The 15,396-nt window shown below is 44.9% G+C and overlaps 1 protein-coding gene across 3 annotated transcripts in view; it reads left to right on the top strand.

Moving 5' to 3' along the window:
• The window catches only part of HAL (histidine ammonia-lyase), a 203,076-nt gene that overhangs the window by 165,218 nt on the left and 22,462 nt on the right, over positions 1 to 15,396 (top strand). For all 3 annotated transcript variants that reach the window (XM_077265171.1, XM_077265172.1, XM_077265173.1), the window contains 7 exons: positions 648 to 795; positions 874 to 969; positions 2,560 to 2,618; positions 3,062 to 3,142; positions 9,088 to 9,153; positions 9,260 to 9,425; positions 9,567 to 9,701. In XM_077265171.1, coding sequence (XP_077121286.1) covers positions 648 to 795; positions 874 to 969; positions 2,560 to 2,618; positions 3,062 to 3,142; positions 9,088 to 9,153; positions 9,260 to 9,425; positions 9,567 to 9,701 — 751 coding nt within the window. The remainder of the gene's footprint in view (positions 1 to 647; positions 796 to 873; positions 970 to 2,559; positions 2,619 to 3,061; positions 3,143 to 9,087; positions 9,154 to 9,259; positions 9,426 to 9,566; positions 9,702 to 15,396) is intronic.

Raw genomic sequence — 15,396 nt, 5'->3', positions numbered from 1 at the left:
TTGATTGGTGAGGGTCCCAGTGGTCCTTATCCTACACAAAGGTAATAACTTGATCCAACCAGAATATTCCTGACAAATTCCAACCAAATACATGACAAAACAATGTTTATTAAATGACATTAACTATTGGTGTAGTGTAACTTTTCACAATAAACATGGAAGAGCGCAGCATGAGAAGCACTAGGTGATTTGTTTGGGATGTTTCAATGGAAGGTGGGGGGATTAGCCTCTAACCTGGAAGGGTTGTGCACCCCTGCACAACTCCGGTAGCGGATGTCTCCGTGCACTCCTGCTCTGTTGCTCCGGGACCGCTCCTGTGCTGTGCTTCCAGGTCTGGTCACGTGGGCCCAAGATCCTGTCACGTGATGCCATTTCACAGGATGTGATGTCACTTCAGGTCCTGTTGCCTGGAGATGGACTCTATGGCCCCAAGCTGCTCCAGACACAATCCCTCAAGGGGAATGAAAACTTTTTTACATTCCACCTGAGGAAGGCAGCAGTCCTCTGCCAAAACGCGTACTGGTTCAATAAGAGGTTTGTTTACCAATAATCTATTGCAGTGTGCTCTATAGCCATAGCACTCCTTAAATTGACCACATTTTTTCCCAAAAAACTGTAACTTTTCACAATATACATTTTATTTGCAGGGTCTCGCACTGATCAATGGTACGCAGATGATTACATCTTTAGGCTGTGAAGCTGTAGAGAGAGCCAATGCAGTCGCCAAGCAAGCAGATATAATTGCCTCCCTTACATTGGAAGTCCTGAAGGGAACGACAAGGGCATTCGATTCCGGTTGGTTATTATTATACTACTGATCTGAAGTACAAGCTGGGTACAAACCATTTTATTAATGAGTGTTTTCTCTTTTAGACATACACAGACTGAGGCCTCACCCTGGACAGGTGGAGGTAGCTTTTCGATTTAGATCACTTTTAGATTCGGATCACCATCCTTCAGAGATAGCTGGTACTTTAAAATGGTGTTTTGTACAAGTAATATGTAATATACCGTAATTTAAAAACAGTTTCCCTTTAAGTAACATATGTATCTGTAATGTTTAAACTAATCAGCCTTATCATTAAAGGCAACCTGTCATCATGTTTTTTTTTTACATATAGAATCATGGTATGGGTGTATAGGTTTTTGCTCTCCAACAAAAATGATTCCTTTTTTTGTTCAGATGCGATGTACCAATCATGAAATCTAGTTAGACGCCATGTGCAAATCAGTCTGTAAGTGCATTGGGGGCCTGTCAATACACACATTTTCAATTCTTTACATGCCTGATTTATACATAGCTTCAATGCTAGAATTTCCATTGAAGGTTCCATTTAAGACCAACTTTTTAATATTGTAAAAGTTCCCCTGTGGACAGCAAAACAGCTCTGATCCTTTGAGGTATGGATTCCATAAGACCTCTGTTGGTGTCCTGTGTTATATGGCACTAAGGGGTTGGCAGTAGGTCATTTAGGTATTGTAAATTACAAGCCGAGGCTTCCATTGATTTTCCGACATCCCACAAATGGTTTATCAGATTGATATCTGGGGAATGACGAGGACAAGTCAGCACCGTCAACTCTTTGAAGCATTTCTGAACAAATTTTGCCGTATGGTATTATCCTAGTAAAACAGTCACTGAAATTAGAGAATACCACTGCCTTGATAGCAATGGCCCTTGCTAAAGTTTGCATAACTGTGCTGCTTCCAACACACAAAACTGACTGGAAACTTGCTATCTAATTTACCAACCCCCCTGATAAGTGATAACCAATGCTATTCACTTAGCCTACCAGTGATTATGCTGTTATAGCTGATTGGTTTGTACTTTTTGTAAATAATATACAGTATGTATAATATATAGGCTTACATCAAAAGTAGAAGGAAAATCGCACTCACCGTCCCTTAAAACATCTCCAAATTATTCAAAAATTAAAAGATCGGGTTGCAGGGGTGAACGGAATGCATGAAGGATGACGACCGCTTCTCGTCAAACAGCACTTCAACGGGTCCTTGCATTTATTTTTGTGCTTTTGGTGTTTTCTCACCTATGTAACGTTTCTTTTTTCCATTGACATAGCCATATTAGGGCTTGTTTTTTATTTTGTCAGATGAGCTGTATTTTTTTATTAATTTTACCATATAGTGTATGGAAAAATGAGGGAGAAAATCCAATTATTATTACTATTATTATTTATTATTATTATTATTATAGCGCCATTTATTCCATGGCGCTTCACATGTGAGGAGGGGTATACAATTCTGCCAGTGTTTTTTTTGTTTTGTTTTTATGCCGTTCATTGTATGGTAAAAATGACCTTTGAGCATATTTTTCTTTTAGTCCCACTTGAGCCTGCAATCATCTTATCACTTATTCTTTGTATTGCAATGCCACAGTATACAGTGTATATCATGGTATCCTAGGAAGTTCATAATAACAATCTAATAACTTTTAAAGTTGATTATTGCATTGTTTCATGATTCCATTGTGTGTATTGTTGGGTGTTGTATATTTATTTATTTCAAACACCAAGTTAAAATGGATACTTTGTCTTTCAGAAAGTCACAGATTTTGTGACAGGGTCCAAGATGCTTATACACTACGTTGCTGCCCACAGGTACGAACATTGCCAGCAAGTGAAAAGAAAGCATTGTGTGTGACAATAGTGATGGAAAGAACATTTGAAATTTATATTACTTTTTTTAGTTTACAATTCAACATTACGATAAAAAGTAAGATTTAGTAAGAACCAACATAATTCATCTCAATGTCGGCAATAACAGAAGCATCGGTGTCAGTACAGGAAAAGGAGAAACAAAGACAGGAGAAGAGTAGGCAGCAAGAAAAGGAAATACCTCCCTGGTAGCAATGGGCTGGGGTTTTTCGTTTGTTTCTTGGAGTGTTTTTTTAGTCAGATATTTTTCATTGAGATTTTGTGTATCCTGTAACATAACTACAAATGACGTAAAGAAAGAAAACAAACTTCCAAAACCCTCACACACTTGGTTTTACTCTGAAAAGCCGAATAGTTGCTTGTAATGAATAATGTTGTGTTTCTAGGTGCACGGTGTGGCGAATGACACTATTGACTTTGTTAAGAACATAATTTCAACAGAAATTAACAGTGCAACAGACAACCCTGTATCCTTTTATGCATGCTGTATGATTTATAGCGCCATCATATTCTGCAGCGCTTTACAGACATTATCATCACTGTCCCATTGGGGCTCACAAGGTGAATATCAGTATGTCTTTGGAGTGTGGGAGGAAACCGGAGAACCCAGAGGAAACCCACGCAAACACGGGGAGAACATACAAACTCCTTGTAGATGTTCTCTTTGGTGGGACTTGAACCCAGGACCCCAGTGCTGTAAGGCTGCAGTGCTAACCACTGTGCCATCGTGTAAATTTCTTGTAATTTAACTAACCATACAAAATGCAAACGTGTTGAGAAATGACATGACCTGTTTTAGATTATGGTGCAACTGTGGTGCTATCTTGGCTGCGTTCACACAATGAGGCTGCGTTGTGGCAGTGATGTATAGTAAAACCGCGCAGACATCTCTCTACTTACAGCTCACAGGATTAGAAATTAGCAGGCGGCAAGCTTCAGCTAGTAGAGAGGAATGCCTGCACTGATACTGCATGATGAGTGGGCACGCAGTGTCAGTGCGGGAAAGCGCCCATCCCTCTCTTCTGTTTGCAGCAGTTGCTGGCAGCAGACCGGATCATACAATAATGGGCAGTCGCTGTATATAGGAGAGATGAGACGGATGATAGCTTGCACACATTGACACTGTGTGTGTATTCGGCCCCTGCAGTGTTAGTGCAGATGCGCAAGGTCAGAGTCCAGGATTCAGTTCAGGCAGCAGTCAAAGTGAACGCTGTTGTCATGTCGGCTTCGGACTCGGTTCACACTGGGGAGTTGGCTGTGCACTCTAAGGCCGGAGTCACACTAGCGTATTGTATCTGATGCGAGAGCATCGGATGCGATATGCTAATGAGCCTCGGCTCTGCTCTGCTGCGAGCAGGAGCCGAGTGTCATGCGTCTGTGCTCCGAGCCTCTCGCACAGAGCTGATTGGAGCACAGCTGTGGAGGAGGCGGAGAAATTAAATTCTCTATCTCCTTCATTGCCGGGGTCAGCGTATAACGCACATCACTTGGATGATATCGGAGTGATATTCATTGTTTCACTTGCACCCATAGGCTTATATGGGTGTGAGTGAGCCGAGACTCGGCCGAGTGTCGGTCGCAGTATGCTGCAATTCACTCGCACGTTGGAAACGGCGGAGAAAAAAAAACGCTGATGGGAGCTGCCCCATAGATGAATACTGGTCCGAGTGCTATACAATGTTTGATCGCATAGCACTCGTCCATATTATACGGTAGTGTGACCCCAGCCTTAGACTTTCCTGTTGCTCAGCCTGAGTTTGGGCGTCGGCAGTGGTTTGTTCTCTGATGTTCAGTTTTCCAGGAGTTAACTTTTTGATTAGTGTCAATTGAAGACTTAGGCCGGGGTCACACTTGCAAGTGTGATGCGAGAAATTTGCGCATCAATACCCGGCACTGCCGATTGCACTCGGACCGGAGCATGCGGCTGCATGTATTTCTATGCAGCCACACACTCCAGTCCTGAGTGCCGGCGGCAGTGCTGGGTACTGATGCAAGAGACTCGCGCAAGTTTCTCGCATCACACTCGCAAGTGTGACCCAGCCTTAGGCCAGTCTCACACATCCAGATAATTCCGGTACCGGAAAAATCGGTATCAGAGTTATCCGTGTCTGTGTGTCCGTGTGCTCACGTGGCACATCAGTGTGGCACACGTGCGGCAGCCATGTGCCCCCTGTGTGCCGACTGAGTACCACACGGACCATGCAGGAGACAGTGCTACAGTAAGCACTGTCCCCTGCTTTGGGTGCTGAAGCCAGAATTCATTACTTCTTCCCAGCAGCGTTCGCTAGAGAGAAGGAATGAAAAATCATTGGGTTTTTTTTTTGTGGTAAAAATAAAGTTCCCGGTAACCTTCCCCCTCCCACCCCCTGTGCGTCCGCCCGCTGGAAATAAAATACTCACCCAGCTCTCTCGATGCTTCCTCTCAGCGTCGCAGCTTGTCCTGTATGAGCGGTCATGTGGTACCGCTCATTACAGTGATAAATATGCGGCTCCACCCCTATGGGAGGTGGAGCCGCATATTCATTACTGTAATGAGCGGCACCACGTGACCGCTCATACAGGACAAGCTGCGACGCTGAGAGGAAGCATCGAGGGAGCTGGGTGAGTATTTTAATGCCAGCGGGCGGGCACACAGGGGGTGGGAGGTGGCAGGTGACAAGGATCTTTATTTTAAACACAAAAATAATAAAAAAACATTGATTTTTCATTCCTTCTCTCCAGCGAATGCTGCTGGGGAGAAGAAATGAATGGCGGCTTCAGCACCCAAAGCAGGGGACAGCGCTTACTGTAGCGCTGTCTCCTGCACGGCACACGGACAGCATCCGTGTGCGGTACGTGTTTAAACGGACCCATTGACTTTAATGGGTCCGTGTGATCCGTGCGCTCCCACGAACACTGACATGTCTCCGTGTTTTTCACATGGACACACGGTCCGTGAAAACACGCTGACATGTGCAGAGACACATTGATTTTAATGTGTCTACGTGAGTCAGTGTCTCCGGTACGTGAGAAAACTGTCACCACATGTACCGGAGCCACTGAGGTGTGAAACAGGCCTTAGGCTGAGCAACAGGAAAGTCTAAGACTGCACATCCGACTCCCCAGTGTGAACCGAGTCTGAAGCCGCCATGACAGCTGTCAATAAAGCTGAAGTGGGGAATAGAGTTGAGCAAATTTGTTTGGGTCCCTGATTATTTAGCAAGCTATAGCGCTTACCGAATAAGCTGCAGAGAGAACCCAGAAGCATGGAGCGCGCCGGCTCTTCCTCTGATCGGCACCGCAGCTGCATGTGTCGCGGCTGTGTGACGGTGACAGCACGTGCGTGGAGAGCCCAACAAACAGGCAATGCATGCATTGATCCAATTTATTTTGCCATATAGTGTACTGAAAAAACAGGAAACAAATTCCAACTATGGTGAAATTGCAAAAAAATGTACAATTCCACAATTCTTTTTTGTGTTTTTTATTTACCATGTTCACTATTTGATAAAACTGACCTGCCATTATGATTCTCCAGGTCATTATGAGAATGCAGATACCAAATATTTATAGGTTTTAAGTGGTAAAAAAAAATTCAGAAATTTGTATGAAACAAATTTCACTTATGTCACCATTTTCCGAAACCCATAGCGTTTTCATTTTTCGGGCTCTGGACCTGGGTGAGGGCTTATTTTTTGTACCCCTTGTTGACATTTGTACCATTCATACTATTTTGAGGTAAATGCACTGTTTTGATCACCTTTTATTGAAATGTTGCAACAGCCAAAAAAACGTAATTCTGACATTTTATTTTTTTCTTGTTACCCCATTTACCTACCAGATTAACTGTTTCTATATTTTGATTGATCGGGCATTTCTGAACGCTGGGATAAAAAATATGTATATTGTTTTTTGTTTGTTTTATTTTCAATGGGGCAAAGGGGGGTAATTTGAATTTTTGTATTTTTTTTTTTTTACATTTTTTAAAATAATTCTTAAAACTTTTTTTCACACTTTTTACTCAATAGTCTCCTTAGGGGACTTGAAGATGTGATTGTCTTATTATTTGTGTTATACACGGCGGGGCTTCGGCACTGCTGTGTATAGCACGTGACAGGGAAGCAGATAGGCGGGATTAATGATCCACTTCCATCCGATGCATGTTAAATCCCGCTGTCAGTGATTGACAGCGGGATTAAACAAGTTAACAGATACGGGAGGAGCACCACTCCACCTGCGGCTGTTAAAGGCACTTGATAGCTGATTAACCCCTTCATGACCTTGGGATATTTGGTTTTTGTTTTTCTGTTTTTGCTCCCCTTCTTACCAGAGCCATAAGTTTTCTATTTTTCCGTCAATATGGCCGTGTGAGGCTTGCATTTGTGGGACGAGTTGTACTTTTGAACAACACCATTGGTTTTGCCATACAGTATACTGGAAAACTGAAAAAAAAAATCCAAGTGTGGTGAGATTGAAAAAAAACTGTAATTCCACAATTTTTTTTTTTTATTACCATGTTCAGTAAGTGCTAAAACTGACCTGCCTTTATGATTGTCCAGGTGATTACGAGTTCACAGACACCAAACATGTATAGATTTTTTATTATTTATGTAATGAAAAAAAAATCCAACATTTTTTTTAAAAAAGCACCATTTTTTGAGACCCATAGCGTCTCCATTTTTGATCTGGGGCTGGGAGAGGCTTATTTTTTGCGTCCTGAACTGACGTTTTTATTGATTCCATTTTGGGGTAGATACAATGTTTACCGATCGGATGAATTATTTTTACATCATGATAGATCAAGTGTTTCTGAATGCAAAAATGCCAAATATGTGTATATTTTATGTTTTATTTTGAATGGGGCAAAAGGGGGGTGATTTGTTATATATTTTTTAAAACATTTTTTTTAACTTTTACTGGCTTCAATAGACTCTTTTAGGGTACATGCCCACGATCAGGAATAGCAGCGTTTTTGACGCAGCATACCTGCACTGCGCCCAAAACGCTACATTCTACATTAGAAGCACAGTGGATGGGATTTATAGAAATCTCATGCCCACTGTGCTTCTATTTACCGCTGCGTAAACTCGCCCATGGTGCGGGTTTACAAGCCGCAGCATGTCAAATTCTGTGGCGGAAATGCTAATCTCCACAAGAGAAATTTCTACAGTAGAATGTATTGGATGCGATAAATCCGCATAAATAAATAATAAATAATAAATAAATAATAGTGCCGTGAACACATGCAGATTTACCTGCGTGACTAGAACACAGCATTTTGGACGCAGCGAACACATGTTGAGTCCAAACTGCTGCTACTTCCTGATCGTAGGCACATACCCTAATAGAATTGAAGCTGCGATCATCTGATTGCTTGTGCTACACATAGCAGGGCTTCTTTGTAAATTATGTTTCAGTTTTCAGTCTTGCTTGATTTTTCCTCGTCAACTTTTCTTATCCAGATTCTTTATATGTGCCCTTTACCAAATGTCAAATTTTTTTTTAGTACGTCTCACCCAAGTCACTGCCCCAGAGTAAGACTTCGGGGGAACTTTTCAATTTGGATTATTTTAGACAGATTTGCATCTTTTTAAAGGATTTGCAACTCTTGGTGCTGAACAGTTGCAAAAAAACAAAAAAAATTAAAGACAAAAACGAAGAATATTATTAATTGTGTGGCAAATTTGTATACCAAGTGTGCTGTTTGAGGTTAATAACGGCAGTGAAAACCACAAGACAAAAATAGAACAGCGACTTCAATAAGTTGCAAATGATAAATCGGGGCCATAAGCTATTGAGTTTCTGGGAGAACTCTATTTAAACTGTTACCAATAGGTATCTAATTATTCCATTTGGACAAGCCTTGTAAAAGGTAAGACAGGCGAGTGTAGCGGTTAGTCTCTCAATGAGCGGGTGCCAGCTTTGTTGTGCAGCCAGCACCTTCCCATAATAGCATGGATCTGAACTAACTCTGATCACTGTCATTTAACCACTTAAATACTGCTCTCAATATTTGACATCGACAATTAAATAGTGCAATCCTGATAGTGCACTGATTTGGGTGTCCATTGACTCCCTTTTGCTGCCGCAATGGTCTCCATGGCAGGCGGAGACCTGAGAAAGGACTTCTATACCTCCATTATGTGTGTCTATGAAGCCCAGTTTGAATACATCTAGATGTGGGCAACAGAGTGCACAACCTGGTGATACCCTATGGAGGGACAGTAGGTAAGGGCTGGTTACGCTCACCTGATGGAGTGGTGACAGGCACAACTCGTACACAGTGGGGGTCTCAATCAATGGATTGGCAGCTATCATGCACATATTCCACATGTGGAATGGGTTGTCCATATGGGGATAACCCCTTTAATTTATGGATGTAGCTTAAACATTTTAAGTTTTTGTGAAAATAGACCTTAACTACTCTTTTAAGATGGTTTTTGCAGAAAGAGGTGAAACCATTTCAGGTGGAAACTTTCATGGTGAATATCCTGCAAAGGTACTATTTGAATAATTTTTTTTCAGATTATTTTTATTGTAATATTTTGACCTATGTTTTTCACCTCAAAGAGTTTGTCAGCTCAAGAATTTACTGTCATTTGCAGGCCCTGGATTATCTTGCTATTGGGGTCCATGAACTTGCATCAATTAGTGAGAGAAGGATAGAAAGACTCTGTAATCCCTCCCTAAGTGAACTACCAGCATTTTTAGTTACCGAGGGGGGGTTGAACTCCGGCTTTATGATCGCTCATTGTACAGCTGCTGCCCTTGGTAAGAGGTTGTTAAATTCCTAACCTGTATGTGATCATTGTTAAAGCTTTTAAAGATCCATCTTGAAGAACTTTTTGAGCTGTTTTTGCTTTAATGAATTTAATGTTAAATGTATTTTTTTATTCTCAATTTGTCCTCCAGTTTCTGAAAATAAAGCTTTGTGTCACCCATCCTCAGTGGATTCACTCTCCACAAGTGCTGCCACTGAAGACCATGTATCTATGGGAGGCTGGGCAGCTAGAAAAGCTCTAAGAGTAATTGAAAATGTGGAACATGGTAGGAACTAAACTTGGCTATTTAATATATTCTCTAAATTATCTTCATTACACAATGACATTTCATATTACTAAAAGTGGAGAATTTAACTTCTATTTTTTAACATCTAGTCTAGATTGGCTCAAAAATCTTTAGCTCTGGAGGACCAAACATGGATTCAAACTACATGGACAACCTATTTTTTTCAATTTGATCTCTGTAGTGCTTAATTTCCTCTATGGTGTTGCTGTAGGTAAATGGCTAACTGTACCCACTGCTGGATTCCTACATGAATTACAACTGATTTCAGTGAGACACAGTGTTATCAATATTTTATCAGAGTACCTTCTAAACAAAGGTATTATAAAAAAAATTCAACCCCTTTAATCCACCATGACTTAATTTTACATCATGGAAACAATTTGCACTGCACAATCATAATGTCATATATTTACAGCATGCAGCAGAGGAGCTCAGTGGTTGTGTGACTGCCAGGCTTCCTTTGCAGCGGCTGGTATTTGACAGCAAGTCAAGTAATGACTTTTTGGCACTCTCAATTGCTCAATTGACGTCACCGCAGGTCCTGTTCGCACAGCAACTGAGACCGGGGACGGCCACGTGCAGCGCTGAGAGGTGAGTATAGCATCATTTTTTATTTTAATTCTTTTTTTTTACACTATTTATGCTTCCCAGGGCCTGGAGGAGAGTCTCCTCTCCTCCACCCCGGGTAGCAACCGCGCATTATCCGCTTACTTCCCGCAATGTGGGCACAGCCCCATGCGGGAAGTAAGCGGATCAATGCATTCCTATGGGTGCCGAATCGCAGCGATTCTGCACAAAGAAATGACATGCTGCGGGTTGTAAACCGCTGCGTTTCTGTGCGGTATTTCCCACAGCATGTGCACTGCGGTTTGCGGTTTCCATAGGGTTACATGTTAATGTAAACGCTATGGAAACTGCTGCGGACCCGCAGCATCAAAATCGCCGCGGATCCGCGGTAAAAACCGTGAAGTGTGAACATGGCCTAAGCGGTCAGTATTAAAATCCTAAAAACATCCACAGCAGATAATACAAATATTCCACATCTAACTAAAGACATAGAAAGTATATCTGCATCTCCTGAGAATCCAGCATGACTGAAAAATCCAAACAAAGTCTAAGCTGGACAAAAACACAATAAATTGCACTGAATTGCAAAGCACACTGCATGTGTGCACAGAGACAAAAAAACAGACACTTATCTTAGCTGAATTTGCAGCAGGGCATGAGGAGCCAGAGAGAGATACAATCCCTCCAAGTACAATGGACAACTGGCACAGACTCATGGATCCTGCACACCTAAATACCTAATAGAGCTGCAATCAGCAGAAACACCTGCCCGGATTACAACCCCAAGACACCTGCACTACCACCAACAACCACCGGAGGGAGCCCAAGAGCAGAATTTACAACATAGGACGCACCCGTATGACGGGTAGGCTCGGAGGTCTTCCGGGACCCTAGTGTCGCCCCTCTCCAACTGTTGCCCCCTATGTCTTCTTAGGTGTGTAATAGAGTGCAGGGTTGCGTATGTCACCACGGAACAGACAGACCAACTGTTGAGGGGAATTTATTAACAGGAGTAGATTCTCCTCGCAGGGAGTAAACAGGGGGTTAATAGAGGTAAATCAATAGTAAACAGTTAAACGGAAACGAAAGGGTTAACGAGTGTTCTTGTAACTTATCAGTCCAGGGAGGTCCTGACTGAAGGGTCCTTATTCCAACGTGGGTACCGTCACCAGCAACACTTGAAGAGTCTGAAGTCTTTCCTGTCTTCTGAGAACTGGAGACTCCTGGAGACTCCGGGGTTAAACTTTTGCAGTCTGTTCTTCTCAAAGTGAAACTGGAACCAGGAAATAGCACAGTCTCCGTCGCTGCTGCAAGAGCCTCTGTGTACCAGGACGACAGTCTCTCTGTAGTAACGGTGTCACACACACACTGGGCAGTTACTTATCACACTCAGGGATCTTTGCTTGTCACTGCGGTCACCAGGGTTGCACAGTCACTGTCTCTGATTCAGGAGGCTTCCAAATCTACACCCCCACATCCAGCCTTCACTCTGGTGGGTATCTCAGCCTCAGTGCCCTCACGGGGAGCACTACTTTTAGGGGAGCACGGCCCTGCAGCCTGCCCTCTCTTTGGCGCGCTGCCTTTTCTCTGCTCTCCCGCTCTTTTCTGACCACACCTCTCTCTTCCCAGCAGTCACCACGTCCCCTCTGTCCAGGGCAGAAAGTCTTCCCCCCAACAACCCAGCTGTCTGACTATGTGGTTCCAGGCAAGGAGCAGGGAAAGCAACCTCCTTACATTCCCCCTCTCTTAAAGCTCGCCATTCCACGGGCGAGGTCTCTTCGTGCTTCTCTTTGTTCTTCTGAGGGGAGTCAGATACTGGCAATCCTTGCATCTCCTTCTGCCTTTCTTCTTGCACATACTCCCAAACTAAATGGTTTAGGAGCTGTTCATCAGTCAGGTTGAGATATGCTTTCTCTGCTTCATCAACAACTGCTGTCCTCTTCTTTTTTTTCTTCTTCTTCTTAGCCTTGCTGGTAGCAGGTGTTTGCGTAGGGGCTTCTTGCTTGGGTTCCTCAGTCTGGGGGCTTAATACAGGTAATTCTTCTCCATAGCTCCCCCTCTCTTTGACAGGAGCATTCTCGTCGAAGCTTGAGTCAGATGAATTAAGACCATGCAGGCCGGACTCTTTGTCATCTGCGCCGGGCTCTGCGGACATCACTTCCCAGGGCTTCTCAACCACACGCCCTGTCTCACACAGCTGTTCCATTTCCCCTGTCCGATCAGGAACTGGTGAGCTGACAGCCAGCACATTCTTTACCTCAGGGGATGACATCAGTGGTTTCTCCTTCTCATTGGCTCGGATCTTGAAAACGAGTGTCGCAGGAACATTTGGCACTTTCTCTCCTTCTTCGGGAACTCGTGCTGGGCAAGGTAGTAAAGCACTTCGGTGGTCTTCTTGAGTGAACGTCACTTTCTTTCCTCCGGACTGAGTCTCACCAACAAAACCTTCAGACCCAGGCTCTAGATCCACCAGGTTCGCCTTTACGCATTGGGACAGCGCAGTCATTTCACCAGAGATGCTTGACACCTTCTCCACCTCTCCTTGGCGTCCGACATTGTGATACTGTCTTGTCCTAGGTGGAACTCTTCTCTTTCCGCCGTACCATTCCCTCCAGGGGCGACGTTCCCTCCAGTTAGCAGGACCCTCAGAGGGGTGAGCGGATCTCTGCCACCGCTCTTCTCGGGTAGGGCAATTTCTGGACATGTGTCCCACCTTTCTGCACGACCAGCACTCACGTCTGCGACGGTCTGGAGGGCGCTTCAGTCTGGATCGTCGACCTCGGCGGGGGACATCTCTCATCTGCGGCTGCTCTTCACCCCAGGATATGGAGTTACACTCTGGGGCCACCACCGAAGCCTTCTTCATGCTGCTCACCTCTCCTCTATCTCTTTCTGGCGGCTTCCGCACGTTGCCTCGGGGTATGCCGCTGGTCCCCAAAACGGCAGTAAGGGCTTTCCCCAGACTCTCAATCTCCTCCCAGATTCTTCTTATCTTCAGCTGGGAATCTCGGGTCCACATCGCCTCCTCTTCATTGTGACTGGGTGCTCTGCAGTTGTAGCATCTAGGCAGTCTTCTTTGCTGAGCGGCACTAGTCTCACTTTGGGGGGCGGTCTCTCTTTCTCGCACCGGAGGGCTGTACTCTGCAGCAGAGATCTTCCTATATTCAGCCACCTCCTCACGGACTCGCTTAACCTCCTTCTTCAAGTCTTCTACCCATTGAGGGGCTGTTACCTCCCTGCTCCATACCTTTCCCACTGGCCCTACCACCCCTTGCTCTTGCTCGTGCGTGTGTGCCTCACTCCCGACCTCAGAGAAAGTCATATCTAGCTTTACGCGCATGCGCTCTCGCAGGGCCTGTTTCATCAACACATCTCGCAAGCCTGTCACCAGTTGGTCTCGCAGCACAACGTCAACTGACCCCACACCTACGCCGTCCTTCCGTATAATGGCAGTATGAATCTCCTGCAGTGCGTTCATATATTGCGTCACGGTCTCCCCCTCTCTTTGTACCCGGCGGAACAGTCGCATGCGCAGCTCCCCTACGTCAGTGGGGTCCCCATGCGTCTCCTCAAGTATACGTAATACTTTGTCCAGGGTATCTCTCGCCTGAGGGGGTCTGAGCATAACAGAGTCCCGTGCATCCCCCTCTAGGGCCATCACAGCTATTTCCGCCTGCAGAGCCGGTGTCATAGGATGCATCCGCATCATCCCTCGGATGCGCTCCGTCCAACCCCACAACATGACATTACTCCCTGAAAATCTTGGCAGGTTAGCTAACATGGCTCCCAGGGAGATGCTAGACCTGGGACCTCCATCAACTGCTTGGTCTGCCCCTTCCGCGCTACCGTGTGACATCCTGCCGACTACGCCAAGTGTAATAGAGTGCAGGGTTGCGTATGTCACCACAGAACAGACAGACCAACTGTTGAAGGGGATTTATTAACAGGGGTAAAATTCTCCTCGCAGGGAGTAAGAAGGGGGTTAATAGAGGTAAATCAATAGTAAACAGTTAAACGGAAACGAAAGGGTTAACGAGTGTTCTTGTAACTTATCAGTCCAGGAAGGTCCTGACTGAAGGGTCCTTATTCCAACGTGGGTACCGTCACCAGCAACACTTGAAGAGTCTGAAGTCTTTCCTGTCTTCTGAGAACTGGAGACTCCTGGAGACTCCGGGGTTAAACTTTTGCAGTCTGTTCTTCTCAAAGTGAAACTGGAACCAGGAAATAGCACAGTCTCCGTCGCTGCTGCAAGAGCCTCTGTGTACCAGGACGACAGTCTCTCTGTAGTAACGGTGTCACACACACACTGGGCAGTTACTTATCACACTCAGGGATCTTTGCTTGTCACTGCGGTCACCAGGGTTGCACAGTCACTGTCTCTGATTCAGGAGGCTTCCAAATCTACACCCCCACATCCAGCCTTCACTCTGGTGGGTATCTCAGCCTCAGTGCCCTCACGGGGAGCACTACTTTTAGGGGAGCACGGCCCTGCAGCCTGCCCTCTCTTTGGCGCGCTGCCTTCTCTATGCTCTCCCGCTCTTTTCTGACCACACCTCTCTCTTCCCAGCAGTCACCACGTCCCCTCTGTCCAGGGCAGAAAGTCTTCCCCCCAACAACCCAGCTGTCTGACTATGTGGTTCCAGGCAAGGAGCAGGGAAAGCAACCTCCTTACAGGTGATTTGAGTGAGACAGCCCGCCTATAACTGACTGTCCTGCCGTAGGTTTGAAGTAAGGGTACTGTCACACATTGGCACTTTGATCGCTACGACGGTACGATCTGTGACGTTCCAGCGATATCCATACAATATCGCAGTGTCTGACACGCAGCAGCGATCAGGGACCCTGCTGAGAATCGTACGTCGTAGCAGATCATTTGGAACTTTCTTTCGTCGCTGGATCTCCCGCTGTCATCGCTGGATCGTTGTGTGTGACAGCGATCCAGCGATGCGTTCGCTTGTTACCAGGGTAAACATCGGGTTACTAAGCGCAGGGCCGCGCTTAGTAACCCGATGTTTACCGTGGTTACCAGCGTAAAAGTAAAAAAAAAAAACAGTACATACTTACATTCCGGTGTCTGTCCCCCGGCGTTCTTCTTCTCTGCACTGTG

This window comes from Ranitomeya variabilis, chromosome 5 (genome assembly GCF_051348905.1).
Source record: "Ranitomeya variabilis isolate aRanVar5 chromosome 5, aRanVar5.hap1, whole genome shotgun sequence".
NCBI lineage: Eukaryota > Metazoa > Chordata > Amphibia > Anura > Dendrobatidae > Ranitomeya > Ranitomeya variabilis.
This window is presented reverse-complemented; position numbering and strand designations above follow the sequence as displayed.